The sequence below is a fragment of the Sapajus apella genome, unplaced genomic scaffold (assembly GCF_009761245.1).
Source record: "Sapajus apella isolate SASKATOON/1434 unplaced genomic scaffold, GSC_monkey_1.0 scaffold32, whole genome shotgun sequence".
NCBI classification, from domain to species: domain Eukaryota; kingdom Metazoa; phylum Chordata; class Mammalia; order Primates; family Cebidae; genus Sapajus; species Sapajus apella.
The window spans coordinates 23,125,039-23,151,553 of record NW_022436972.1 but is presented as its reverse complement, the minus strand read 5'-3'; the positions used below and the strand labels follow the sequence as shown (position 1 = coordinate 23,151,553).

General features: G+C 38.3%; 1 protein-coding gene across 1 annotated transcript; it reads left to right on the top strand.

Moving 5' to 3' along the window:
- Nucleotides 1-20,896: 20,896 nt before the first annotated feature.
- Nucleotides 20,897-25,723, top strand: FAM216B (family with sequence similarity 216 member B). The gene is made up of 3 exons (XM_032294337.1): nucleotides 20,897-21,279; nucleotides 23,541-23,661; nucleotides 25,366-25,723. The coding sequence occupies exons 1-3, from the start codon at nucleotides 21,121-21,123 to the stop codon at nucleotides 25,563-25,565; spliced, it is 480 nt and encodes a 159-aa protein (XP_032150228.1). The 5' UTR covers nucleotides 20,897-21,120; the 3' UTR covers nucleotides 25,566-25,723.
- The last annotated feature ends 792 nt before the right edge of the window (nucleotides 25,724-26,515 follow it).

The following is a 26,515-nucleotide window of genomic DNA, read 5'->3' as shown; positions in this document are numbered from 1 at the left end:
AATGATATGGTCACTTATCTTCTAAGTTACTTTTTCTCCTTATCTGTGTCCACAGAATACAGAATGCATTAAATTCCACCGTTTGCCTATTTCAAGCCAAGGAAAAAAGTATGTTCCAGACAATTGTTTTACACAGTATGTCAGAACTCTGTGATTTTTGAATTGCTGTTTTGTTTCCCTACTAACGTCACCTCTCAGTTCAGGAATTTTTGGCAAGGGCCTTTTGCGTTCAGCCCGCCCAAGCTGTGGGACCCTGGGAAAAACTGCTTGCTGTTTGCTTTGTGGTAACTGACAGCAAAACTCACTCGAAAAGTTAAAAGCTAAATGGAAAATACCTCAAGGGTGATTTTCCCATTTCCTATTCTCACAGAGAATAGTTACCAAGTTCAAGGGCAGCTTCAATGAGTGAGCTTCAATGCCAACTATCTCAAAGCATTCCTCAAAGTACTACATGGAGGGTGGGGTTCAGCCCCAAACTATAAACCCCTCACCTGCTGTTTCTCTGTCTACTTTCTGTCTTGCATTGTATTTCTTCAAAGAATCCCATTCAAGGGATTATATTCCCAAAACTTTAACATTAGTTATTAGTTATATTTTATTATTAGCTAGTGAGAGTCAATAATAGCTAGTGGCCTTTGTTCATTTTTCTATTCATTTAATAAATATTTGCTAAGTGCCTGCAGTGTACTAAGAGAAGATTATTTGACAGCTGAAATTAAGAACTGGACACAGGGTTATTCTGTAGATCTTAATCCCTAAATGAAAGAAGATGGGAGAGAGGGAGGGTTGTTAGTGGAAAATTGAAGGGGTAATAAATAAAATTGAGGGGTGACAGCCTCTTGTTTTCTACAATTGATTCAGAACGCAAGTGCCTATGCATAAAAAAGAGGAAGGGACATGTAATTAATATCAGTCACAGAGGATTAGCTCACTGCTCACCTCCTTCAAGTCTACTCATTCACTGAGGATGCTGGGCCACCCAGGACGTTGACCATCTGTTTAAAACTGCAACTCACTCCCAACTCAGAACTCCAACTCTCTGTGCCCCTCTATTTTTTCCACTATGTTTGCCTTATAACATACAATATAACTCACCATTTTATGGTGTTGATTGTCTTTCTTCCACCATTAGAATGTGTGCTCCATAAACTGGTTGAATAAGTGGCTCAGGCCTGTAAAATGATGTTAAACATGCAAAATTCCAGAATGAGCTGAACCTTGAAAACAATGTCAGAACAAGAGCAAGGGATTTTTTTTTAACTGTGAAAAGTAAGAAGAAACAGATAAACACACAGAGAGCTGAAGAATGTTGAATACACTTTAACACATGACAGAAAGCAGAATCACTCAACTTCTATTTTGCTTCTGTCTTCTCCAAGAAAAACAAAATAGGAACTTGAAAGGACGAGGCAGAGTAAATAATATGAAGAAGGAATTCCAATTCTGAGCATACACCTTGCATATATTCACATCTCCAGACCCAGCTGACTGGCATCTCAGGTAGTAAGGGTGCTTTTGATCAACATCAAAACCACTGTAGACACTTGAACAACAGCAAGTTTGGGAGAGATTTTTTAAAGTATCCCAATTTTCTAGAGGGAGTAAGAATATACTATTATATATCATTCATGCACAGCACATTGCATTTTTCTGATACAAAAGCTGAACAAGACAAGGTCCAGTGCTGAATTGCTGTATGCTCCTATAGAGACATCATCCAGTTTGATCTGAAGTCATTCATCAGTATTTTTTGAATAGAGATGTTGAATGAGCTTTCTCCTAGCAAGCACCATCCTTAAGATTATAGTTCACATTCTTATTCCCAACAGCATAATCAGAGATTTTGTTAAGCACAATTTATGAGTAGTATTCCTATAACTGAGTAATGACCCTACTGAAAAGAAAATGAGGTAAGCATGACATAACTTGGTCTTGGTAAGTTCATGCTGACTCTAAGTGATGACTGTTTTTCAAGTGATATCTGTTTGCCATGAAAGTCTAGATGTTTTCTAAAAAACAACATTGCACATATAAGATTTTCAGATCATGCAAAACATTTGGAAGAAACTAAAAGATAACAAAATTCATAATCAAAATTATACTTTGACAGTGTTGAATGCAAGTATAAAATCAATAAGATAAAATTAATAAGGCTAAAAGTAACAAAATATCAATTTTGCCATTATAGGATGAGGTGATCTTCCCGGAAAGATTCTCTTGTGATACTTTAGTTGATTGTTAATTTAATATAATTTAACTTGGCTTATCCAGAAGTGGCTTCTAAGAGAGCCAACATGGTCAAAGACACTATAAAAAGGAGTACAATAGGCCAGGCACAGTGGCTCAGGTGGGTAATCCAACAAGTTGGGAGGCCGAGGTGGGCAGATCACCTGAGGTCAGGAGTTTGAGACCAGCCTGGCCAACATAGCGAAACCCTGTCTCTACTAAAAAATACAAAAATTAGCCAGGTGCAGTGGTATGTGCCTGTAATCCCAGCTACTCAGGAGACTGAGGCAGGAGAATCGCTTGAACCTAGAAGGCAGAGGTTGCAGTGGGCCAAGATCCCACCACTGCACTCCCTCCTGGATGACAGAGTAAGATTCCATCTCAATTAAAAAAAAAAAAAAAGTAGTACAATATCCAAATCATAGGAAGTGACTAGGCTCGTAAGAGTCTGGTCTAGTCACTCATGTGGTGTGTCGCTATGGGTGACATGTTTTGAAAGGCTGCCAACAAACTAAGGCAGTCTCTAGAAGCACAGTGAGATTTAGGAGTTTAGAAACCACATGGAGGCTGGCTCTAATTAACCTCAAGCAAGAAACTTGTCAGTTTATGCCTTGTCAGGTGCTAAAACTAGATTAGAGGCATGGTGTGGCATAGGAAGTTCCTACCAAGGTGGGAATAAGGAGGGGAGCTGGGCTTTAGTGACAAGACAGAGGGAAGAGGCTATAAATTTACCTCCCACACAGGAAAGGTGAAAGGGGATCATAAGTGAGTGGTAAAAGATAGCAGGAAAACTGACCTCATGCAGAAAAGGAAGCTTCAATCTTGTTTCATTTTTCCCTTTACCAAGGTCATATAGGGAGGGACAGTTACATCAACAGTAAAAGCTACCAATATAGAGGCAGCCTAGTGTAGTGGTCAGCTGGGCATACTCTTGAACCAGCAGGCCTGGGTTTAAATATTGGGATTACCACTTAGCTCTATGACTTTGAGTATATCATTAAACCTAATTGTGCTGCAGATTTCTCATCTATCAAACAGGACTAAGAGTGTTTAGCTCACAGGATTGATGTGAGGATTAAACATGTTGATATATGTAAAGTGGTTAGACTCATGCTTGACACATAAGCACTGTGTAAATTTACTACAGATTGAGCACTTGCTGTATCCTTACATTATCTCGTTTAATGCTCAGAACAAGCCTAATATATATGGGAATTGTTGAAATAATCTTCTTACAGATGAGGAACTTAAAACCATTTGAGGGGTTAAGAAATCTGCCAAAGATGTTCAGGTAAAATAATATGGACTTGGATTTTTCTGATTCAAATGTCTGAGATCTTAATCTCTGGGCTTTACCGTCTCTAACTTGATGTCAAAGTAACTAGGGAGCCTAGCTTGCAACTGTGGACAAACGGCCAAACCAGAGATAGTATAATTGCCTACAGGTTTTGGAAGGGCTTAAGATGACACCCATAAGGTCTAATCTCCAACATTAGATGGAGTGGAAGGCTTGAGTTTTGACACTTGCACCATTAGTTAAGGAGCAGTTCTAGGTATTACATCAAGGGATAACTATAAAGGGCAACATCATAAAATATTTTCAAGTCAGCTTTACCAAGGTGGGCTATTTGCAACTGGAGCACTAGAACCAAATGCAGTAAAACATGAAGGATATGCGAGGATAAAAATGCAATTTCTCATTATCTGCAAGAAAAATAAAGCTGTGTCTCATTAAACTACTCTTCTCTGGGTTTCATACTGTATGTTGAATAACCAATAAATTGTTTATAAACCAAAACAGAGGATACAAAAGCAGAAGATCCAGCAAAAATGGGGGAAAAAAAGGAAAATAAGCAACATGCCTGAAGGGGAATTCAACCACAGATTTCAATCTATTACATCTGCAATTTGGGCTGACAGGGACTTTCCTTAGATCACTAATGGTAATTCCAGGAAGCATATTTTAGTGAAAGTTCTCTGAACGCATTTTTCTGGTGTGGAATCTCCTGATTAATGGTGATCCCAGTTATTTTGTGTACTTAATAGATGGGTGTGCTTCCGAATCTGTTTATGTTATTGCAAATACATAGTCTAAATTCTATTTAAACACTTTAAATCCTATAAAGGTTATTGATTACAAGAGTAGTTTCTACAAAAGCTAAGTTGAAAAACTAGGAAGAATTAATAAATGTGTCACCAAAAAAGTGCTTCCCATTAAGCTGTGGATAAGATACTTGCAAAAGAAGGAAAAAATAATTCAAAGCTGGGAGGAGCCTGTATCACACTTGTTTCACAACTGTCTTACAATATCTCCTTCCATATTAAAGAAACAAAACTGGAAATCATGGATGATGCTTTAAGAGTGTGTTTTATGTTTGTTAATGTGAAATTCCATTAGCCAAGCATTCCAAGTCTTCTCAGTGAGAGCCCTATTGACATTGTGGATAATTTGGTTCATTTAGCAGGACTGCTCAGAATTGAGACATTTAGCCTCTTTGATCTATACCTACTAAACGCTATGGTAGCCTCCAGTTATAGGGAAAATCAAAGAGCCCTCTTGGCACAGTTCCAAATGCTCCTTGTAATTAACACAATAGTTTTAGTGCACCATGCCAAATACTGAGTGGTGCTTGTGCTCAACCAAAAGGCCCTGGCCCTATCTCAAAAGATTAGAAAATGAATGCATTAATACCTGTTTTAAATTAAAATTATATGTTTAAGACATATAACCATTATTATTATCATTGTTTTTAACAACAGAATCTCCTTCTGTCTGGAATGCAGTGGTGCCATCATAGCGCACTTCAGTCTTGAAGTCCTAGGCTCAAGTGATGACTGTTTTTCAAGTGATATCTGTTTGACATGAAAGTCTAGATTTTTTCTAAAATCAACACTGCACATGTAAGATTTTCAGATCATGCAAAATATTTGGAAGTAACTAATATAAAAGATAAGAAAGTTCATAATCAAAATTATACTTTGACAGTGTTAAAGTCCTGCTTCAGCCTCCCTAGTTTCTGGGACTACAAGCATGCAGCATCGCACCCAGCTAATTTTTTATTTCTTTTCTTTATAGAGACATTGTTGTCCAGGCTGTTCTCAAACTCCTGGCCTCAAGCAATCCTACCATGTGGGCCTCTCAAAGTGCTGGGATCACAGGCTTAAGCCAACATTATTTTTAATGCCAGCTGTTATTTTTAAAATAATTCCTGCTTCAATTGCCTTCCTGTGATTACCCAGCCAGCTACTAATCCTGATCATTTTGGTTAAGGGTTCTTCTTCTACATCTGACTACCCAGAGACTTTCTAAAAAGTGTCAATATCATAGAAGTTACACACATGATACAAGGGATTGATTGCTGAAGGAATTGTTTTTCACCTGAAGAGGCAATAACTTAGAGAGAGAAAATTACTAATTTCATGTATAGAAGGAACTATCCTCTGTAAGGGGAATTAAGTTTCTTCTAAGAGATTCTACATAGAATGGTCTAGAGATAACTGTTAAATAAATAGAACAACACTGTAACAAAAAATTGAACATGGTATAATAGAAAAATAAAAGCCTTAGTGCCAACAAACCTGGGATAAATCCTCACTCTACTTTGTATGATATATACAAATTCAACCACAGAAAATTTCAATCTACTTCTTAAAGTCTCCGTTATTTTTACTCCATAAAAACTATACAAATAATATTTATCTCAAAGGGTTATGAAGAATAAATAAAATAGGCTGTCTTAGGTTCCTAGCACTGTTTCTGGCATACACTAGGTACATAATAAATGGTAGTTCTCTTCCTCAACTTCTAGTTGAAGAAAGCAGAAAAAGAAAAGTATTTGCTTAAACACACTGCATGCTAGTGTTTTTGTAATTTAAAATGTGGATAAAACTATAAAAATTCCTTTTTGATCACAACCTCACCTTATAGCAGACACTATTAACATAGTTCCTTGCCTAGTTAAAAGCAATTTACCTCTTTCTTCCTTGTTAGCAGCTGTGTTAGTCCATTTTGCATTGTTATAAAGAAATACCCTGACTGCGTAATTTATCAAGAAAAGAGGTTTCATTTGACTTGTGATTCTGCAGACTGTACATGAAGCACAGTGCTGGCATCTGCTTTTGGTGAAGCCTCAGGAAGCTTATGATCACCATGGAAGGTGAAGGGGGAGCAGGCATATTACATGACAAGAAAGAGAGCAAGAGAGATGCCAGGCTCTATTAAACAATCAGCTCTCATGTGAATTAACAGAGAACTCATTCATTACTGTGGGGAGGGCACCAAGCCATTGATAAGGGATCCATCCCCATGACCCAAACACCTCCCACCAGGTCCCATCTCCAATACTGAGGATCACAGTCCAACATGAGATTTGGAGGAGACAAACATCCAAATTGTATCAGTAGCCCTCCATGTGTGTTTTGGATAAATATCCTTTGGCTCCCAGTATGGTCAAGGTCACCTCCAGACTAGGAATTGGCTTCAATCCAGTCCTTTTGTGGCAGAATAGATTACCCTTCAGCAAATATGTACCCCCTTCCTATGACCTCCATAAGAAGAGTATACTTTCCTGCCACATCGATTTTGACCTTGGAATATGAGCAGCAGGATGAGTGTGTCAATTCCTAGCCTAGGCTTGCCCTTCGGGGACCTTCTGACCTTTACCATGATAATGCATGCCCTGGGCAACTCAGGTCACACAAGACTGAGAGACACATGGAGTGGAGCAGCTTCACTAGCTGACCTGCCAAAGCTCACAGCCTAAAGTAGAGAAATCCCAGCCAACCTGCAGGAATATGGAAGAAATAAACATGTATTGTTGCATGTCCCTGAGATAATTTTGTAGTTGTTTGTTCAGCTGACTGATAAACCTGCCTATGAGATATTAGATAAAATTGCCTGCAAAGCTTATGGGAAATAGGTTGTCTGTCTGGTAGGAGAGAAGTACATGAAGATAAACTCCCTGCTCAGTGCCATATCCTGATATTGAATGAAGTAGCCAGCTGCTCGTGATAAGAAAAAGGCCAAGGGAATCACAGATACCTGCCCCCAAATCAATGAACCAATACCATCAACCATTTTCCTTCATTTCTTATAAAATGACAAGAATACATTTTTATTTAAGCTACGATTTGTTTGGCACCTGCAGTTAAATGTATTCTCAGTAATACATGTCAATATAGAAACCTAGAATTAATTAACTCTAAGGATTTTCAGTTTTTATGACATAAGATAATGTACTTGACAATTCCAAGAATTATTTCTGGCTTATAAGCAGACGTTGTGTATTATGTTTTTATTTGTAACATCATTGGCTTATTCAGTCAGCATTGCCTGCTAATTCAGCAGATACCCAAGTGTTTAAGATGTCCCTCCACAAAACCATATTCCCCGTATCTTCATTTGCTTCAAAGAATCTTCCTTTACTTTTAGGTGCACCATCTCCCCATATTGCAATATTTCATGTGTAATAGAGGTTTCATCTTGAATCTTTTTAGTCTGGCCATCTTCCATGGAAGTTCATGGTCCTCCCTGTCTCTTTAATAGATGTGGGTCCAAAAAAAATTCATAAAAGTGAGATTCCTATACAAATGGTAAAAAGATCTGAAATAAGCACCTTTCCACTGACTCCTCATTTCAGAATGAAACTCATGCCATGAACAAAGGGCACAGATGCTGCAGCATGGAGCAAGATTGCCCAAGTATAAGTCCCAGATCTCCTCCCTTCCATGGATATAGGCTGTGCCTTAGCTCACGTTGCTGGAACAAAATATCATGGACTGGGTGGCTTAAGAAACATTTATTTTCCACTATTCTGAAGGCTGGGAAGTTCAAGACTGAAGTGCCACCAAATTCAGTTCCTCCTCACTGTGTCCTCACATGGTAGAGAGAGAAACAGCTCTGGTCTCTCTCAATCTTCTTTTATGGACACTAATCTTATCATGGGAGCTCCACCCTCATAAGGTCATCTAAACCTAATCACCTCCCAAAGACCCACCTCTGAACACCATCATGCTGGGGGCTAGGACTTCAACATACAAATTTGGAGGGATACAAACATTCAGTCCATGACAGACAGGTTATTTAACCTTCATTTACCTCCATTTGCTCATAGGAATGAATGGCAATATTAACAGTAAATACCTCACAGTATTGTTGAGAGGCTTAAATGAGTTAAAATATATAAAATGCCTAGAACTGTATGTAGTAAGAAACAGTTATATAAGAATTGACCGATTTTCTTATTTTCATTGGCTTAGAATGCTGAAACTTATGGAAAGAAGGATAGGCAATATCAGGAAGGGGCAGGATAGCATAATGGGGGTGCTGGTGAGATGGGTGAGTGGGTAATATACTGCTTTCAGAATAACAGGATTATGGAGTCAGTGACCCAATGTAATGTTTAAATACCCGGTACAGTGTTCTTGCCAAGTGAGCCTATTTTCCTTAAGACTTCTGGCAATATGAAGCTCATTCATTCCTAAGTTTGTTCATTCCATTAGAAATTTGTATCCCTATAGCTTTTACTTATTGACCCTAAGTTTTATTTTTAGGAATATACAGAGTAAATCTATTCTCTCTTAAATGTGCCAGCCCTTTGAATATTTTTTGTGATATTATGGTCCACACCTAGCGCCTTCTGTCATAGGTCTTTTCCAGGGTTGGTAGGTCTAACACATGTGCCAGCACATCCTATAGCATGTCACCTCTATTTTATCTACACATCCCAGTTTGCTTGCATCCCTCATGTGGACACAGCACTGCAGCACAAAGCACACCAGGGCCATCCCCGCCTCTCCCTTGTTTTAGAAACTCTATTTCTGTCAATGCAGCCTACGAATCCCTCTAGTAGCCACATTAACTCATTCTGCATTCACTTCCCCTGTGCCTGAACAGCCCCTAAACCCCATATTCTCTACCTGTATTCATCCAACTAGCAATGAAACTCTGATGCAGGCTCTTGTTTTTATTGTTATTATATTTCATCCTATTAGATGCAGCAGCCCATCATTTTAACTTGTCAGGATCTCTTTGTTTCCTGATTCTGTCACCCACTGTGTTTTCCATCCCATTTAGATCTCTGTCACCTGAAAATCTGATAGGCTTGCCTACTGCGATTTCATTCAAGTCCTTGATAAAATGATGGAATAGATCAGGGCATGCCACCAAAAACCTGTCCAAATTGTCACTGATCCATTAGTCAACACCGCTTTGGATAAAATTTTAACAAGCTTCAAATTGCGCTTATCGATGCATGAAGATTTCACAAGGCACTCTGTCTAATGCTAAAACACCAGATCTACATCTAAAAGTCCCAGGAACCTATCCTTATTAACAACAATAAAAACAAAAGGAAATGACAGTGTGTGAAAACATAGTTGTTAGTATTGATCTTTATTTTTATATTATACTATAGGTTCTGGGATACATGCGCAGAACGTGCAGGTTTGTTACACAGGTATACATGTGCCATGGTGCTTTGCTGCACCTATCAACCCAACTACATTAGGTATTTCTCCAAATGCTATCCCTCCCTTTGCCCCCCACCCCGTGACAAGCCCTGGTGTGTGATGTTCCCCTCCCTGTGCCCATATGTTCTCATTGTTCAACTCCCATTTATGAGTGAGAACATGCAGTGTTTGGTTTGCTGAGAATGATGGCTTCCAGCTTCATCCATGTCCCCCAAAGGACATGAACTTATCCTTTTTTATGGCTGCATAGTATTACATGGTGTATATGTGACACATTTTCTTTATCCAGTCTAACATTGATGGGCATTTGGGTTGGTTCCAAGTCTTTGCTATTGTGAACAGGGCTGCAATAAACATACATGTGCATGTTCTTTACAGTAAAATGATTTATAATCCTTTGGATTGATATCCAGTAATGGGATTGCTGGGTCAAATAGTAGTTCTGACTCTAGATCCTTGAGGAATCACCACATTGTCTTCCACAATGTTTGAACTAATTTACACTCCTACCAGCTGTGTAAAAGCATTCCTATTTCTCTACATCCTCTCCAGCATCTGTTGTTTCCTGACTTTTTAATGATCACCACCATTCCAACTGGCATGAGATGGTATCTCATTATAGTTTTGATTTGCATTTCTCTAATGACTAGTGATGATGAGCTTTTTTTCATTTGTTTGTTGGCTGCATAAACATCTTCTTTTGAGAAGTGTCTGTTCATATCCTTTACCCACTTTTTGACAGGGCTGGGGTTTTTCTCCTGTACATTTGTTTAAGCTTCTTGTAGATTCTGGATAATAGTCCTTTGTCAGATGGATACATTCCAAAAGTTTTCTCTCATTCCATTGGCTACCTGTTCACTTTGATGATAATTTCTTTTGCTGTGCAGAAGCTCTTTAGTTTACTTAGATACCATTTGTCAATTTTAGCTTTTGTTGTCATTGCTTTTGGTGTTTTAGTCATGAAGTCTTTGCCCATGCCTATGTCCTGAATGGTATTGCCTAGGTTTTCTTCTAGAGTTTTTATGGTTTTAGGTCTTACATTTAAATATTTAATCCATCTTGAGTTAATTTTTGTATAAGATGTAAGGAAGGGGTCCAGTTTCAGTTTTCCGTATATGGCTAGCCGATTTTTGCAAAACTATTTATTAAACAGGGAATCCTTTCCTCATTGTTTGTTTTTGTCAGGTTTGTCAAAGATCAGATGGTTGTAGATGTTTGGTATTATTTTTGAGGCCACAGTTCTGTTTCTTTGGTCTATATATCTGTTTTGGTACCAGTACCATGCTGTTTTGCTTACTGTAGCCTTGCAGTATATTTTGAAGTCACGTAGTGTAATGCTGCCAGCTTTGTTCTTTTTGCTTAGGATTATGTTGTCTATACGGGTTCTTTTTTGGTTCTATATGGAATTTAAAGTAGTTTTTTTCTAATTCTGTGAAGAAAGTCAATGGTAGCTTGATGGGGAGAGCATTGAACCTATGTATTACTTTCGGCAATATGGCCATTTTTATGATATTGATTCTTCTATCCATGAGCATCAAGTATTTTTCCATTCATTTGTGTCCTCTAATTTCCTTGAGCAGTGGATTGTAGCTCTCCTTGAAGAGGTCCTTTACCTCCCTTATTAGTTGTATTCCTAGGTATTTTATTCTCTTTGTACAATTGAGAATGAGAGTTTGCTCATGATTTGGCTCTCTGTTTATCTATTAATTGTGTATAGGAATGCTTGTGACTTTTGCACATTGATTTTGTATCCTGAGACTTTGCTGAAGTTGCTTATCAGCTTAAGGAATTTGGAGTTGAGACAATGGGGTTTTCTAAATATACAATCATGTCATCTACAAACAGAGACAATTGACTTCCTTTCTTCCCATTTGAATGTCTTTTATTTATTTTCCTTGCCTGATTGCCCTGTCCAGAACTTCCAATACTATGTTGAATAGGAGTGGTGAGAGAGGGCATCCTTGTCTCGTGCTGATTTTCAAAAGGAATGCTTCCAGTTTTTGCCCATTCAGTATGATATTGGCTGTGAGTTTGTCATAAATAGCTCTCATTATTTTGAGGTGTTCCATCAATACCTAGATTATTGAGAGTTTTTAGTATGAAGGAATATTGAATTTTATGTAAGGCCTTTTCTGTATCTATTGACATAATCATGTAGTTTTTGTCACTGGTTCCGTTTATATGATGGATTACACTTATTGATTTGTGTATGTTGAACCAGCCTTGCAACCCAAGGATGAAGTTAACTTGATTGTGGTGGATAAGCTTTTTGTTGTGCTGCTAGATTTGGTTTGCCAGTATTTTATTGAGAATTTTCACATCGATGTTCACCAGGGTTATTGCCCTGAAATTCTTTTTTTGTTGTATCTGTACCAGGTTTTAGTATCAGGATGATGCTGGTCTCGTAAAATGAGTTAGGGAGGAGTCCCTCTTTTTCTAGTTTTAGAAGGAATGGTACCAGCTCCTCTTTTTATCTCTGGTAGAATTCAGCTGTGAATTCAGCTATGAAAAAAAAGCTTATGGGCTTTTTTTATTAGTCTATTCAGGGATTCAACTTCTTCCTGGTTTAGTCTTGGGAGAACGTATGTGTCCAAGAATTTATCCATTTCTTCTAGATTTTTTATTTTATTTGTGTAGAGGTGTTCACAGTATTGTCTGATGGTAGTTTGTATTTCTGTGGGATTAGTGGTGATATCCCCTTTATCATTTTTTATTGTGTCTATTTGATTCTTCTCTCTTTTCTTCTTTATTAGTCTGACTAGCAGTCTATCTGTTTTGTTAATCTTTTCAAAAAATCAGCTCCTGGATTCACTGATTTTTTGAAGGGTTTTTGTGTCTGTATCTCCTTCAGTTCTGCTTTGATCTTAGTTATTTCTTGTCTTTGGTTAACTTCTGAATTTGTTTGCTCTTGCTTATCTAGTTCTTTTAATTGTGATGTTAGGGTGTCGATTTTAGATCTTCCCTGCTTTCTCCTGTGGACATTTAGTACTATACATTTCCCTCTAAACATTGCTTTAGCCATGTTTCAGAGATTCTGGTACACTGTGTCTTTGTTCTCATTGATTTCAAAGAACATATTTATTTCTGCCTCAATTTCATTATGTACCCAGTAGTCATTCAGGAGCAGGTTTTTCAGTTTTCATGTAGTTGTGCGATTTTGAGTGTGTTTCATAATCCTGAGTTCTAATTTGATTGCACTGTGGCCTGAGAGACTGATTGTTATGATTTCCATTCTTTTGCATTTGCTGAGGAGTGTTTTACTTCCAATTATGTGGTTGATTTTATAATAAGTGATTTGTGTTGAGAAGAATGTATATTCTGTTGATTTCAGGTGGAGAGTTCTGTAGATGTCTATTAGGTCCACTTGGTCCAGAGCTGAGTTCAAGTCCTGAATATCTTTGTTAATTTTCTGTCTTCTTGATCTGTCTAATACTGACCATGAGGTGTTAAAATCTCCCACTATTATTGTGTGGGAGTCTTAAGTCTCATTGTAGGTCTCTAAGAACTTGCTTTATGGATCTGGCTGCTCCTGTATTGGATGCATATAAATTTGGGATAGTTAGCTCTGCTTGTTGCATTGATCCCTTTACCATTATGTAATACCCTTCTTTGTCTTTTTTTTTTTTTCTTTTTATCTTTGTTGGTTTAGAGTCTGTTTTAACAGAGTGTAGGATTTCAACACCTGCTTTTTTTTTTTTTTTTTCCTTTCCATTTGCTTGGTAAATCTTCCTCCATCACTTTATTTTGAATCTGTGAGGGTCTTTGCACGTGAGATGGGTCTCCTGAATACAGCACACCAATGGGTCTTGACTCTTTATCCAATTTGCCAGTCTGTGCCTTTTAATTGGGTCATTTAGCCCATTTACATTTATGATTAATATTGTATGTGTGAATTTGATCCCATCATTATGATGCCAGCTGGTTATTTTGCCCATTAGTTGATTCAGTTTCTTCATAGTGTTGATGGTCTTTACATTTTGGGTTGTTTTTGCAGTAGCTGGTACCAGTTTTTCCTTTCCATATTTAGTGCTTCCTTCAGGGGCTCTTGTATGGCAGGCCTGGTGGTGACAAATCCCTCAGCATTTACTTGTCTGTAACGGATTTTATTTCTCCTTCACTTATGAAGCTTAGTTTGGCTGCATATGAAATTCTGGGTTGAAAATTCTTTTCTTTTCTTTCTTTTTTTTTTTTTGGAGACAGTCTTACTCTGTCAGCCAGGCCGTAGTGCAATGGCACAATCTCAGCTCACTGCAACTTCTCAGGTTCAAGCGATTCATGCCTCAGCCTTTCGAGTAGGCAGGACCACAGGCACATGCTACCACATACCTCACTAATTTTTTTGTATTTTTAGTAGAGACAGAGTTTTACCATGTTGGCCAGACTGGTCTCAAACTCCTGACCTCAGGTGATCCACCCTCCTCGGCCTCCCAAAGTGCTGGGATTACAAGCGTGAGCCACCACACCTGGCACAAAAATTGTTTTCTTTAAGAATGTTGAATATTGGCCCCCACTCTCTTCTGGTTATAGGGTTTATGCAGAGAGATCTGCTGTTAGTCTGATGGGCTTCCCTTTGTGGGTAACCCGACCTTTTTCTCTGGCTCCCTTTAACAGTGGTTTTACAGCACTCAGGTGGGCTCTACCAGTCCAAACTTCCAGGTGGCTTTGTTTATACTGGGAGGGGAAAACCTGCTTATTCAAGCCTCAGTAACGGTGAATGCCCCGCTCCCACTAAGCTCAAGCATCCCAGGTAGACTTCAAACTGCTGTGCTGGCAGTAAAAATTTTAAGCCAGTGTATCTTAGCTTGCTGGGCTCTGTGGGGGTGGGATCCTCTGAGCAGGACCACCTGGCTCCCTGGTTTCAGCCCCATTTCCAGGGAAGTAAAAGGTTCTCTCTTCCTGGGGTTCCAGGCACCACTTGTGTATGGGAAGGGGAAAAAAAAAAAAAAAAAAAAAAAAAAAACTCCTGCAGCTAGCTCAGTGTCTGCCCATAGGGCCGCCCAGTGTTGTGCTTGAAACCCATGGCCCTTGTGGTTTAGGCACTCGAAGGAATCTCCTGGCCTATGGGTTGGGAAGACTGTGGGAAAAGCGTAGTATTTGGGCTGGAATGCACCATCCCTCATGGCACAGTCCCTCATGGCTTCCCTTGGCTAGGGGAGGGAGTTCCCCATCCCCTTGCACTTCCCAGGTGAGGCAATGCCCCACCCTGCTTCTGCTCCCCCTCTGTGGGCTGCACCCACTGTCTAACCAGCCCCAATGAGATGAACCAGGCACCTCAATTGGAAATGAAGAAATCACCCACTTTCTGTCTTGGTCTTGCTGGGAGCTGCAGACTAGAGCTGCTCCTATTTAGCCAACTTGCCCAGGAATCAGTATTGATTTTTTAAATGTTTACAAAGTTGCATTGATAATCTATTGTTGAGTGCTGCATGGTATTTATTTTCTGATTCATTTTTTTTTAAATCACAATATACTTGGAGAATGTTTTTATAGCCAGGGACCTAAAATACACTTCAGTATTCACTATGAATTTGAATATGACTGTGTATATTCAAGAGCTGACTGGACTGGCTCACTGGATGCCTACTTGCATGAAGACTTTCCAGGAGTTTTATTAGAAGGTCAGTGACTTGACATAGTAAGACTAATATCCTGCTCCAGAATCATGACCATACATCTTTGTGAAACTGAAGCCTCCCCTTATTCAGCCAAGCAGTATTCCGGGTAGAAACAGAACATATCCCAAGGACAGAAAAAATTGTGATGCATGAATTTTGTCTGTAGGTAATGACTGGATAAAAGGGGTAATGTTCTATTATAGCACAGTGTGGGCTGCTTGAATTCCCTTTTCATTCCAGAGATCAAGGGAACAAAATCACAGATTTCAGGCAATCATAGATTTGAGTACTGACTCTCCTACTTAACAGTTGTACTTATTACGATCTGTTTTTAGAGAACCATTGAAAAATCCCTAATGAAAAATCTTTTTTTGTTAATTATGATTTTTAAAAATAACCTGACCTCAAGTCTAGAATTCTCTGAGTTCCCAGTGGACTTACTCTAGTTTCTTTTGATAACTTATCCCTTTCTTCCACAGATTTTATTTGAGATTATAGGGTCAAAACTAAATCTCTGGGTATTCCTTTCTCAAGCCCATGTTAGACTTTTTTCCTGAGTTGTTTGAAATCCATTCTTCCAGTCTTTGCACATATCTGATCACATCCAGTTTTTCCTTTGCTGATAATCACTGCTTCTAAGTGTCCTAAGTAGTTTTCACTCACTAAAAGAAGTTCTTATAAACCAAACTAAGACTCTAAATATCCTTATTTTTGTAACCACTGGGTCCTATAGGTTTGGTGTACATGACACCTTTTGTTTTGGAATCTCAGAAAAGTAGGAGTTTTCTATGAAGAGGTCAAAGAGAAAACAAGATAATAAGGAGTAACTAACCCCCCTCCCCCCACCAAAAAAAAATGGAGCTCAAGGGACTACATAGCTCAATGGGAAATAAAATTCAACCAAGACTCTAGAAGACTAAGTAGGGTGCAGGGGATAAACAGCAGCAGACTGGGGAAAGGGACACTGCCTTCTCTTCCTTAAAGAGCACAGAGATCCTCTGAAGGCTGGGTAGTCAAGGGGGGATGTCTGTGTCTGGCACAGCCATCCTCATGGACATCTCTGCAGCTAAGAGGATCCTGGAAAAAGAATGTCAGCAGAGCATTTCCTCCTGGGTTCATGGTTTTTCAGAAAAGTCCATACCTCCATGATATACCGTAGCACTCTCCCTCTAGCAGGTGGGTTTCTTTGAATTAGAGTTTAATTTAATCTTGGATTCCAATCATGAGTCCCTCTTCCTCACTTGGTATCATCCATGAGGTCACATTTACCCTGATATTCCATGAAAACATTTTATCATCCACCTTCTAATCAGCCAATGTCTTAAGCAGTGAGTCTCACTGCTGTACCAATATTTTAACTGTGAAACAGTACATCATTTTTACTAATAGTTGATGTATTCCCTATAGTAGTTAGATTATGGGTGTTTCTATTCCATTTTTTTGTCATCAGTTTAAATTCATTTTGAAATGTTAAACTGGTCTTTGGGAAAACATTTTTTGTCCCAAACAAGATATACATTACTTCCTCATTTTTAAATTTCAAAATATGTCTACAAATTTATATGTCATTCTTTGATACCATCTACATAACTAGGTTTATCTTATTTTCTTTTTCTTATAAAATGACAACTTTCAGTGATATTAGGTAAACACTGACTGTATGTCTAAGTCCTTCAGCCTCCTGCCTGACTTCGTAGGTCCCAGAGGTACCTCTTAGATTTGTGTTTGTGTTGGAGAGTGTCCACAATCTGTCAGCCTCATGTTGATTCTTCTATACCCTTCTCTTTGCCAGAGTAGTGGGAAGACTGCAAAATACATTTCCCAAAATCCCTTGCCAGCTGGCATCCAATGGAGGACAGGACATGAAAGGCTGGAGGGAAGAAGCCATTTTAAAAAATATATTTTCTGTTTGCACCTGTGGCAGTGCCAACAGCAGCAGCCAAACGGATAGCAACAGTGGTGACAGCAACAGTAAGATTAGCAGTTTGGACAAGAACATAGAAGCAAGGGTGAATGCACTCTGGTGAGCACAGGTTCCTGAGTCGCTGCTCAGGCAGTTCTCCAAAGGAAGCAGCCTCTGTGGCACAGTATCCATGGCTGTGGGTAAAATTACTTTCCTTTTGTCCTCCAGCTCTACATGCAATCATAGTTTAGGGCAACTGCCAGTCCTTGGATAACTTACCCTCCTTGTTTTACTTCTCTAACCCATTTCTATATTTTCATAACAGATTCCTTACATTAAATGCCCTCTGTCAAACACCCAGATCTGTTACTGTTCTCCTGATTAAGTAGTGACCAATGCAAGCTGGTAGGAATTCAGCATGTGTGTACAACATCAGCAGCTGCAGTGCTCCCTAGAATGAATTTCATCGTATCCTGGAAAAACATTTGCGGAAGACTCGATTGACAATGTCAACTCTGCTCACAACTGTTCTCTATCTCTTGGTAAAGAATCATCAACCTCTCAGATCCAGTGAAAGATTGTATGCTATTTACTGGCATTTACGGACACTTGTCTGTGCTGTGCTTATTTCCCATGAGGTCTGCATTCAAATTATTGGGGGGAAAAATGCAAGACTTTTGCATCTGTCGAGCCCTTTCTTCTTTAAAGCAGATGATTCATCACTCTTATCTCCCTGCTTTTTTCTTCCCCTTAGTCTCCTAAGAGTTTTGAATTTGTTTTCTTTTGATATTTCTTCTTCCCTTTCCTCTAGTAAACTCTTCGTCTTTGCAGATAAGCTGGCATTGAGAAGAAGGACACTTGAGAAAGACAGGAAGCCAGTAGAATAATGCTGTCACAGAAGGGATGAGGTCAGTGTGGGCTCTAGTCTTATGCCACAGGTTCATTATCATCACGTATAGCCTCTAACTAAGATAAAATATGCCGAATATCTTACTCCCCTACCAAATGAAAAAGGAACTTAGCTTAAACTATGGAACAATTTCATGGGTTACCACAGTCAAATTCATGCCCGTACCTCTGTATTCAGGAACTCTTCCTTCATCATCCTGAGCAATGGAGAAAGGGACTACTCACTCCAAATTTTGGGAATATTCATGTCATGGCCCACTGCCTTGATGGATTTCTTGATCTTTAATATTTATCATTTCTGCCTCTATCCATGTTACTCCCCTATATCTGCATATAGCACAGATATGGTAGATTTAGAAGATGACACTTGATTAGACACAAAATTTGGAAGAAAAAATATCAAACTGTGTAGCTGAATGTTATCCAGAAGCAAAGAAAGGCATGCAGCCACATTTCCCCAGCTCTTTGTTTCATCACATGATGTTGCTTGGATATCAGCTTATCAACAGACTTCCACCACCAGCACCATATGAACAGAGTCCATGTAAGGAAACTACACTGAATATGAATGCCAGCTCTTAAAAGTGGGGAAACTACAGTATAGGGTAAGTTCTTTTTAGGCAAATCTGTCTGTTTCAGATATATTATTTTGTATATTTTTTTTCTCCCTGAATTCCACTAGTATTTTAATCAAATTTTATCAGGTATAGGCCACTTGAATAGGTAAAATGAATTTCTTTAGCAGTAGCCCCAGAAAAGCATATATGAATTGTTGCCATAAGAAAGAGCATCAATCATTTCCTTATGCTATTTGAGGAGAGAAGAAATCTTTCCAGCTTTGAAGAATATTTATTTTCTGTTCTACAGATCTGGAAAATGGGAAGAGGGATACTGAGATGATTTGAGTATAGGATAGAGTGTAGGCGTCAATCACAGAGAATGTTAGAGTGTATCTCGGTTGGTATGGTTTCTGGAGTGCACATTGAAGGAAAGCGGCACTAACTAAAATATTTGTAGTTTAATTTATACATTTATATAGCAGAAACAGTACACATAGAGATGTTGACTAATGTTTTCCTAATAAATTTCTCATCTGGAAGAATGGAACCTTTGATGTGTGAACTCAAAACAAATCAGTCTCCACACGTAAGTATTACAATCGTCCTTAAGCATGTGTATGTTTGTGTGCCTATGTGTGTACATGTGTTTGTGTGCATGAGCATGCCTGAAGGTCGGGTAGAGAGAAAAGAAACTAGCATAAAGTGAGAGCATTCTATATTTACGATTGCAGTGAATCAAACACCCAATGAGGTAGGTATTGTAACTGCTGTCTTAAAGATGAGAGGGCTGAGGTTTACAGAAGGAAACTCAAGTCTTTCTAGTTCTAAAGGCCATACAGCCTCTATTATAGTTTCTTTTCTTCAGTTAGTATATGGCGCAGGTATGGATAATAATCTGTTTAGCAGATTGTTACTATGCTTAGCCCCAGGTGCCATAGCAGCCCAGGAGCTAAGCAGATTGTTACTATGCTTGATTTGCTGTGGTCTTACTTTCTATCATTCAATAATTCACACTGCTAACAAAGACAAAGGAGTAAGCAAACGAGAAAGTAAGCACTGGGTTTGCACTTTGTGGCTTGGCAACCTATTCCAATATGTTTATTCTTGCTGGATTATTAAATTCATATATTATACACACTTCAGACTCTAAACCCTAAATCACCAGGAAAGGAGACGTAATCATAGCAAATGTGACTCCTTCATTCTATATCTTTGTCAGGCAAGTGGAAATATGACAAATTTAATAGTTTATTTTATAATACAATGCTATAAAATTGCATATCTAAACATGCAAGAAGTGGAGAATGATGTAAAGGTACACTATACTGCCACTAAAAATCGTATTTTTAAAGAATGCTTAATGATCTGAGAAAGTACACAACACATATAAATTGTGATCTCCCTTTTCTAAAATCATATACAATGTACACGGAAAAAAATAAATAAATCAAACGAAAGTGAAGCCCAGTGTGGTGGTTCATACTTGTAATCCCAGCACTTTGGGAGGCTGAGGTGGAGGATTACTCGAGCCCGAGTCTGAGACCAACCTGAGAAACACAGGGAGACTTTGTCTCTACTAACATTTAAAAAAATAACTGCGTGTGGAGTGTACACCTGTAGACCCAGCTACTTAGGAGGCTGAGGTGGGAAAATAGCTTGAGCCCAGGAGTTCAAGGGTGCAGGCAGCTATGATTGCACCATTGTGCTCCAGCCTGGGTGACAGAGTGAGACTCTGTCTCAAAAAATATATAAACAAATAAATAAAAGGAAATCAACAAAATGCTAACAATAATTATGGATAGTTAGATACAAGCTGAATATGCCTTATCTAAAACGCTTGGGACCAGAAGTGTTTTGTGAATTCCAGATTTTTTTAAAATTCTGGAAAATTTGCATTAACTTTGCCAGTTGAGCCTCCCAAATTCAAAAATCCGAAATCCAGTATGCTCCAATGAGTATTTCCTTTGAGCATCATGTAGGGACTAAAAGAGTTTTGGATTTGGAGCACTTCAGATTTTGGACTTTTAGATTTGGAATGCTCAACTTGTATGAGCAATCTTATTTTCTTCTTTAATTTTTAAAATTTTCCAAATCTTCAAAACAATATATATTACTTTTAGAATCAGATACAATAATCAATACTACTTAAAATTATCAAAAAATTACTATCATAAAAATAGTACACTCTACAACCCACCTGTTCCAAACAGAGGTAAACAGAAAGACAAGGGCTCTGAATTATTCCTTAACTTCACAAATAAGTAACAACTATTTTCATAATAAAGGGTAAGAGTAGGAAAAAGTGTGGAATTAAGTAGTCTGATGATATCCAATTTTTTGGAAACGAGAGCAAAGTTCTTATCCTTTAAAACAAATTATATTTTTTAAAATTCATTTACTTACTAGCTTACTTATTTACTTAAGTACATCCCCAAAAATGGTTGAGCTGAAAGAAATTTTATGCTATGCTTTGTTGTTTCTTAGAGTTACAGGATCAACGATGAGACAAAACTGGAAAAGACAAAAGCTTTGGAATGTTCCACAACTTCCTTGCATTCGAGTTCCTCCCTCCATCTCTGACACTTCCTTACTAAAGGTATGGTTTTTGTGTGTGTGTTTTTTTTTTTTTTTAACAGATAGAGTGACCTGTCTCTCCTTCAAGGTTTGAGGACTTTTTCTGCTGTCTTTGTTTACTTAGCATTAGGAAGAATGTTTGCCCCAAAATAAGCCCTTGCTGCATGTTGAAGGCTATGTATGAGAGAGTGAATGAGCACCTGGGAAACTGCCTACACCCATCCCATTTTAGGAGCTCTGGTAGACAGTCACCTCTTCATGGCTGATCCACTGTCAGTGATGGGAAACTCACTAATTGGCCACACTGTGGCTCCCTGTTGGAGAGCTGTTAACTCCTTTTGGCCAAAGTTAGTTAAAAGCCATTCTCATAAATAATCTAAAAATTTCAGTTTTCTCTCAAACCCTTAAGGAAGGATAAACAACAGGAAAAGAATATTAGTAATGTTACCTGTTACTTCTCATTTAGGAAGTTTTAGAGTTTTACTAAGGAAAAGAGGTAGGCATTTTTTGCTTTGTAAAATAAAATCATCACTTTTAAGATTTTTATCTTCCATGGAAACTCCTATTGCACTTTGGAGTTTTGCCCTTGAAACTGGCTTACAATTTTCATATTATCTTGTTCTCAATCATTTTAAAAGGCATAATTAGTTATTCAGGAGTAGAATTCATTCTCTTCATATATGCTGTCCTTTAAAATATCTACTTCAGAAACTAAAGCTGAAATCGTGTCTCAAATTATGAGGTACTTGGCTTTGCTACTTTCACTCTAGATATATTTTCAATATTAAGATTTTTAGACCAAAAATACGAAAACAAAATAAAACATTAACTCACAGATTTCAGGCCCACACAAAATGTCTAACAGGTAAAAGTCACCTTATCCTACCTTTACATATAATTATCTTAAGTTTAGTTTTTATTGCATAGTTATCAACTCATTTTGAAAATTCTGCTATTGTTTTGAATTCTTTGGCCTAGGGTGAACTTATTTTGTCTTGATTTTTCTAGACTGTTGATGCCACTATCTGCTTCCCTAACTGTAAAATGAGCAAAAGAAATTGCTCATCTCATAGGATTGCTAAAACTTGAGATTATGTATGCAAAATACATGCAAATGCAAATTGCTGAGTACAGTATATAATGAACACTTAAGATATATTAGGTATATAATAGTAATTGAAGTCCTGACCCTTCTTGCTTCTCCCCACCTTCATGAAAGTAACCTTCTAAATGGTCTCTCTACCAATGGTCTGTTTCCTGGAGCCCATTCTCCACTGCAGGGCTATTTTTTTAAATGCAAATCTTGTCAGTTGAGAGTATGGTGTTTGGGGTTGGACTATGTGTTGGAAGGGCGTGGGACGCTGTCCTGTGCATTGCAGGATGCTGAGCACATCCCAGGCATCTACTCATTGAATGCCAGGAGTATTCCTTCCCCCTCCCATCAATTAGGACAATCAAAACAATTTGCAAGCATTGCCAAATGTCCCATGGGGGTCAAAATCATCCCTGTTGAGAGCCACTGTCTTAAATAAAGACCTTTGATGGCTCCTCCTAGAATAGTTCATCCTTAAACTCTTAACATAGCTAAAAGGTTTCCATCATCTTCCCCTAAGTCTGTAGTCTTTTCCCTATCAGACTCTATGTTCCCTTTGAACAACAACAACAAAAAAGTTAGAATTTCTAACAGATTTCCGGGGGCTGTCCATGCCCTCTAAGAACCAGTATTCTAGTCCCTTAAAGAAACTCCTCACCTAAGACTCAGATAACATGGTCATCTCATTTAGGAAACCTTCCTTGACTGCTGTAGGGAGCTTAATTCTTTGTCTTCATAGCACATTTTTACTAATGACATAATGAACCTTACCACATTACTCTTCCATCCGTCTCGCTTGCTTACTGAGAACTTTCAGTGGAAAATTTTCTACCAGTCCAGGGGCCTAGCATACGTCAGTTCTGTGTACTTCATCACAAGCTACTTTCCTCCATAAGGATCAATGAAATTGTAAGATCCTGGAAATCCTTACATGTCCCTCAGTTCAAGTCAATTACCTAGAATCTTTTACTCACATATTTTCATCATCATACAGATTAGCAAAAGACTGTTTAAGCAAACAGAGGAAATCCCCCAATTTTTATTTTCCAATTGTTGTGCATTAAAAATTATATATATATGTTTAGCAAGAGAAGACTCTCATTTCCATGAAAGTTAGCTTTGAATACATCACAATTTGAATGATGTGGAACTCCACAGACTCATCAAAATCACCTCATCTGTTCCAACAGAACCTCAACCGAGGGCAACAGCGCTACTTTTATAGCATTATGAGGATTTACAACGCCAGGTCCCAGTGGGAGGCCCTGCAGACCCGGTACATTCATAGCCTTCAGCACCAACAGCTGCTTGGTAAGTTTAACCACGTGATCGAAATCAAGCACCTAAGGAATCAACTCATGCTGCAGCCAGAAGTTGTTTTCAAATAAATAATTCAAGTACAATGGCATCTGCCAGGTGCTATTTTACCAACATAGCTTGTTAGCCAAGTTTCAAAATGCTTATTCTTGACAATGGAAAACAAGGTTTTATGGGTAAATTAATAGGGTTTAAAGAAATTCGAGTATGGATTGTGATAAAATGTTAACTCTCCGAGATTTGTGGGAACTTAATCAAATAAATCAATGAGTCTGGGCTTAGAAAACCAGGCGAGGCTCAAAGCATAGCTTAGCTCCTTGCTGTGTGCAAACTCAGTGGCTTGGTTTACTCACAACAGTGATAGATTTATTGCTCATTGATCACATTCCAGATATTGTGCTAAGAGTTTTACGTACAATATCTCATTTTCTCTCCACCTGATGGTCGTAGAAAATGAAAGCTCAGGCAGGTTATGTAACTTGATCAAGATCACACACAGGTAATAAATGTCAGTTAGGACTTCGAGGCAGAGCTGTCACCTTCAAAGATTATACGTTTTCAGCCCCATCCTCTGCCATCTCTCCTCTTCTTTCAACCTCTTCAGAATTTATGAAGCACAAATGAAATAATGGTTGTGAAAGACCTTCACAAATTATAAGCACCAACTTACCAGAAGGCATATGTAAAGTCCTCCCTTTTCTTGTAGGAAATGTTTTCAGTTGCTGGCAGCCCTCCATCATACTGTTCTCCTAACTCCACTAGAGTGCTTTTTAAACAAAAATCTGCTCACTTGTCTTTAGCACATCTACTTCATGCTGTCATTTTTGTATTTACACAAAAGGAAGGCATGGTGTTTGCAACTTATTTAACAAAAATGACAACAATTGTAGTTACCTTTTATTGAGGGCTTACTGTGTGTCAGATGCTCTTCTAAGAACTTTGCAGATATTATTACATTTAACACTCAAACACCTCTATGTAGTAGCTTTATGTCTTTATAACCTACAGTTTACAGAAGAGAAAACTAAAACATGGACATGTTAAATAGCTTGATCAGGGTCATGCAACTATTTAATAGTAAACAGAGAAACCTGGATTCAGTCTGGTCCCCATGATTGTCTGGAGTGTCACTAGAAGCTTCATCTAGTAGCTTTATTTTTAGAGCAAAATTACACAGAAGCCAATGAATCCAGAAGCAGAAGTATTCAATGCTCAATGTGCAAAAAATCCACCAGGTACCTTATTAAAATGCAGATTTCCAAGCTTAACCCTCTGACTTTCTGATTCAGAAGGTCTTTAGAATACAGTCATAAATCTGCACTTTTAATAAGCATCTTTAAAAAGCATGTGGCCTCAGCCCAGTGATGCACTAGTTGGTGGTCTGCAGACTACACTTTCAGAAACACTGAGAGAGATCAAATGTATGTTTCTGGTTTGAAGAAAGTTTTGATATCGAAGATATCATGGCTCCAGTCTCTTTCCAAATAATTTGACATGTTAATTAATGTGTTTATTATTGTATGAGAAATGCAAAAGAAGAAAAATATACTTCCAGTCTTCAAAGATTGTATAATCTGGGCATGCTCACCGCAACAGTAGAAGAAATTTTGTACACATAAGTAAATATTTGCAGTTTTGTTTTCCTATTTGTTGTGTAAAATTATTGATTTTGAAGTTTCTCTGATTTCTTTTCCCTAGGCTATATTACTCAACGGGAAGCCTTGTCTTATGCTCTTGTACTTACAGATTCAACCAAGAGAGCTTCAGCCAAGGTAGTTCCTCAAAGAACCATTCCCCGGAAATCTTCAACCATGATAAGAAAATGTCCATCAGTACTACCTGTATCTGTGGTTTTACCTAGGGCCCAAAGTAAAAGGTGCCGAACACTCAGGAACTGAGATTAGGCAGCATTTTCAGAAACAGGAAGTTTGCCCATGTTCCTGTTTCCCTGTATCTAGTGGGTGCTTAGCACATATTTCTTGAATGACAGTGAATAATTTCTAATATAAACCCAGACCTAAAAATAATCTCTGATTCATATAAATATCACCAGCAATATCAAGTTAAGAGTTTTAAGAGCAATGGAGCTGAGAGTACGCAAGCGTTTCCACATAACGTCCGTAGAGTAAAAAGACTTTTAAAGCTTTCAAAGTAAAAGTTTCCTTTGAATTAGAACCTCCCAGAGAAGTCCCCAAAACAGTTGAAATGGGACAAGTGACCAGAAGAGACCAGGTCCTCTGTCGCTGGGTGACCATTCCTTGCAAACTACCCTGTGTACATATTGAAAATATACAAAATAACAAGGGGTTAACACTGATCATAGAGGGCTTTCAAAACCATATCATCTCAGCAACAATTGGCCTGTGCATTTCCTTCCTCTCCTCTTCCCCATCATGCAATGGCATTTAATTTGGCCCCAAAGCTCTTCTAGTTCTCAACTGGCTTGATCATTTTCTGTCATCTGGAAACTTGCACTTATCATCTACCAAAGCTGAATTGATTTTATGCAGCTGTAACTGGCCTTGACGTGGGTAAGAGAATTCATGCACACATCTTTCCTGGCAGCTGAAGAAACTCTTAAAAGAATGTGAAATAGCCCTAAAGACTTGATTTCAAGCCCAACCTTTCCGTGGCCTCAAAGGTTTTAAGCAAAGCACACAAAACTATACTAAGCAAAAAGTGAGATAGCAGTGAGTTAGATCATCATATAAATAGCACAGTATTACATTAGTTATATTTAATGGTTATTCTCATTACCAGATGTGTGTGTGTGTATGTGTGTGTGTGTGTAAAATCAGTCACCAGGCTGGGTGCGGTGGCTCACACCTGTAATCTCAGCACTTTGGGA

Excerpts from the sequence above, each read along its gene's own strand:
- FAM216B (XM_032294337.1), top strand. The coding sequence starts at position 21,121 with ATGGTTGAGCTGAAAGAAATTTTATGCTATGCTTTGTTGTTTCTTAGA. Across the intron at positions 21,280-23,540 it reads CTGACACTTCCTTACTAAAG|AACCTCAACCGAGGGCAACA; the intron begins GTATGGTTTTTG and ends CTGTTCCAACAG. Across the intron at positions 23,662-25,365 it reads TCAGCACCAACAGCTGCTTG|GCTATATTACTCAACGGGAA; the intron begins GTAAGTTTAACC and ends TCTTTTCCCTAG.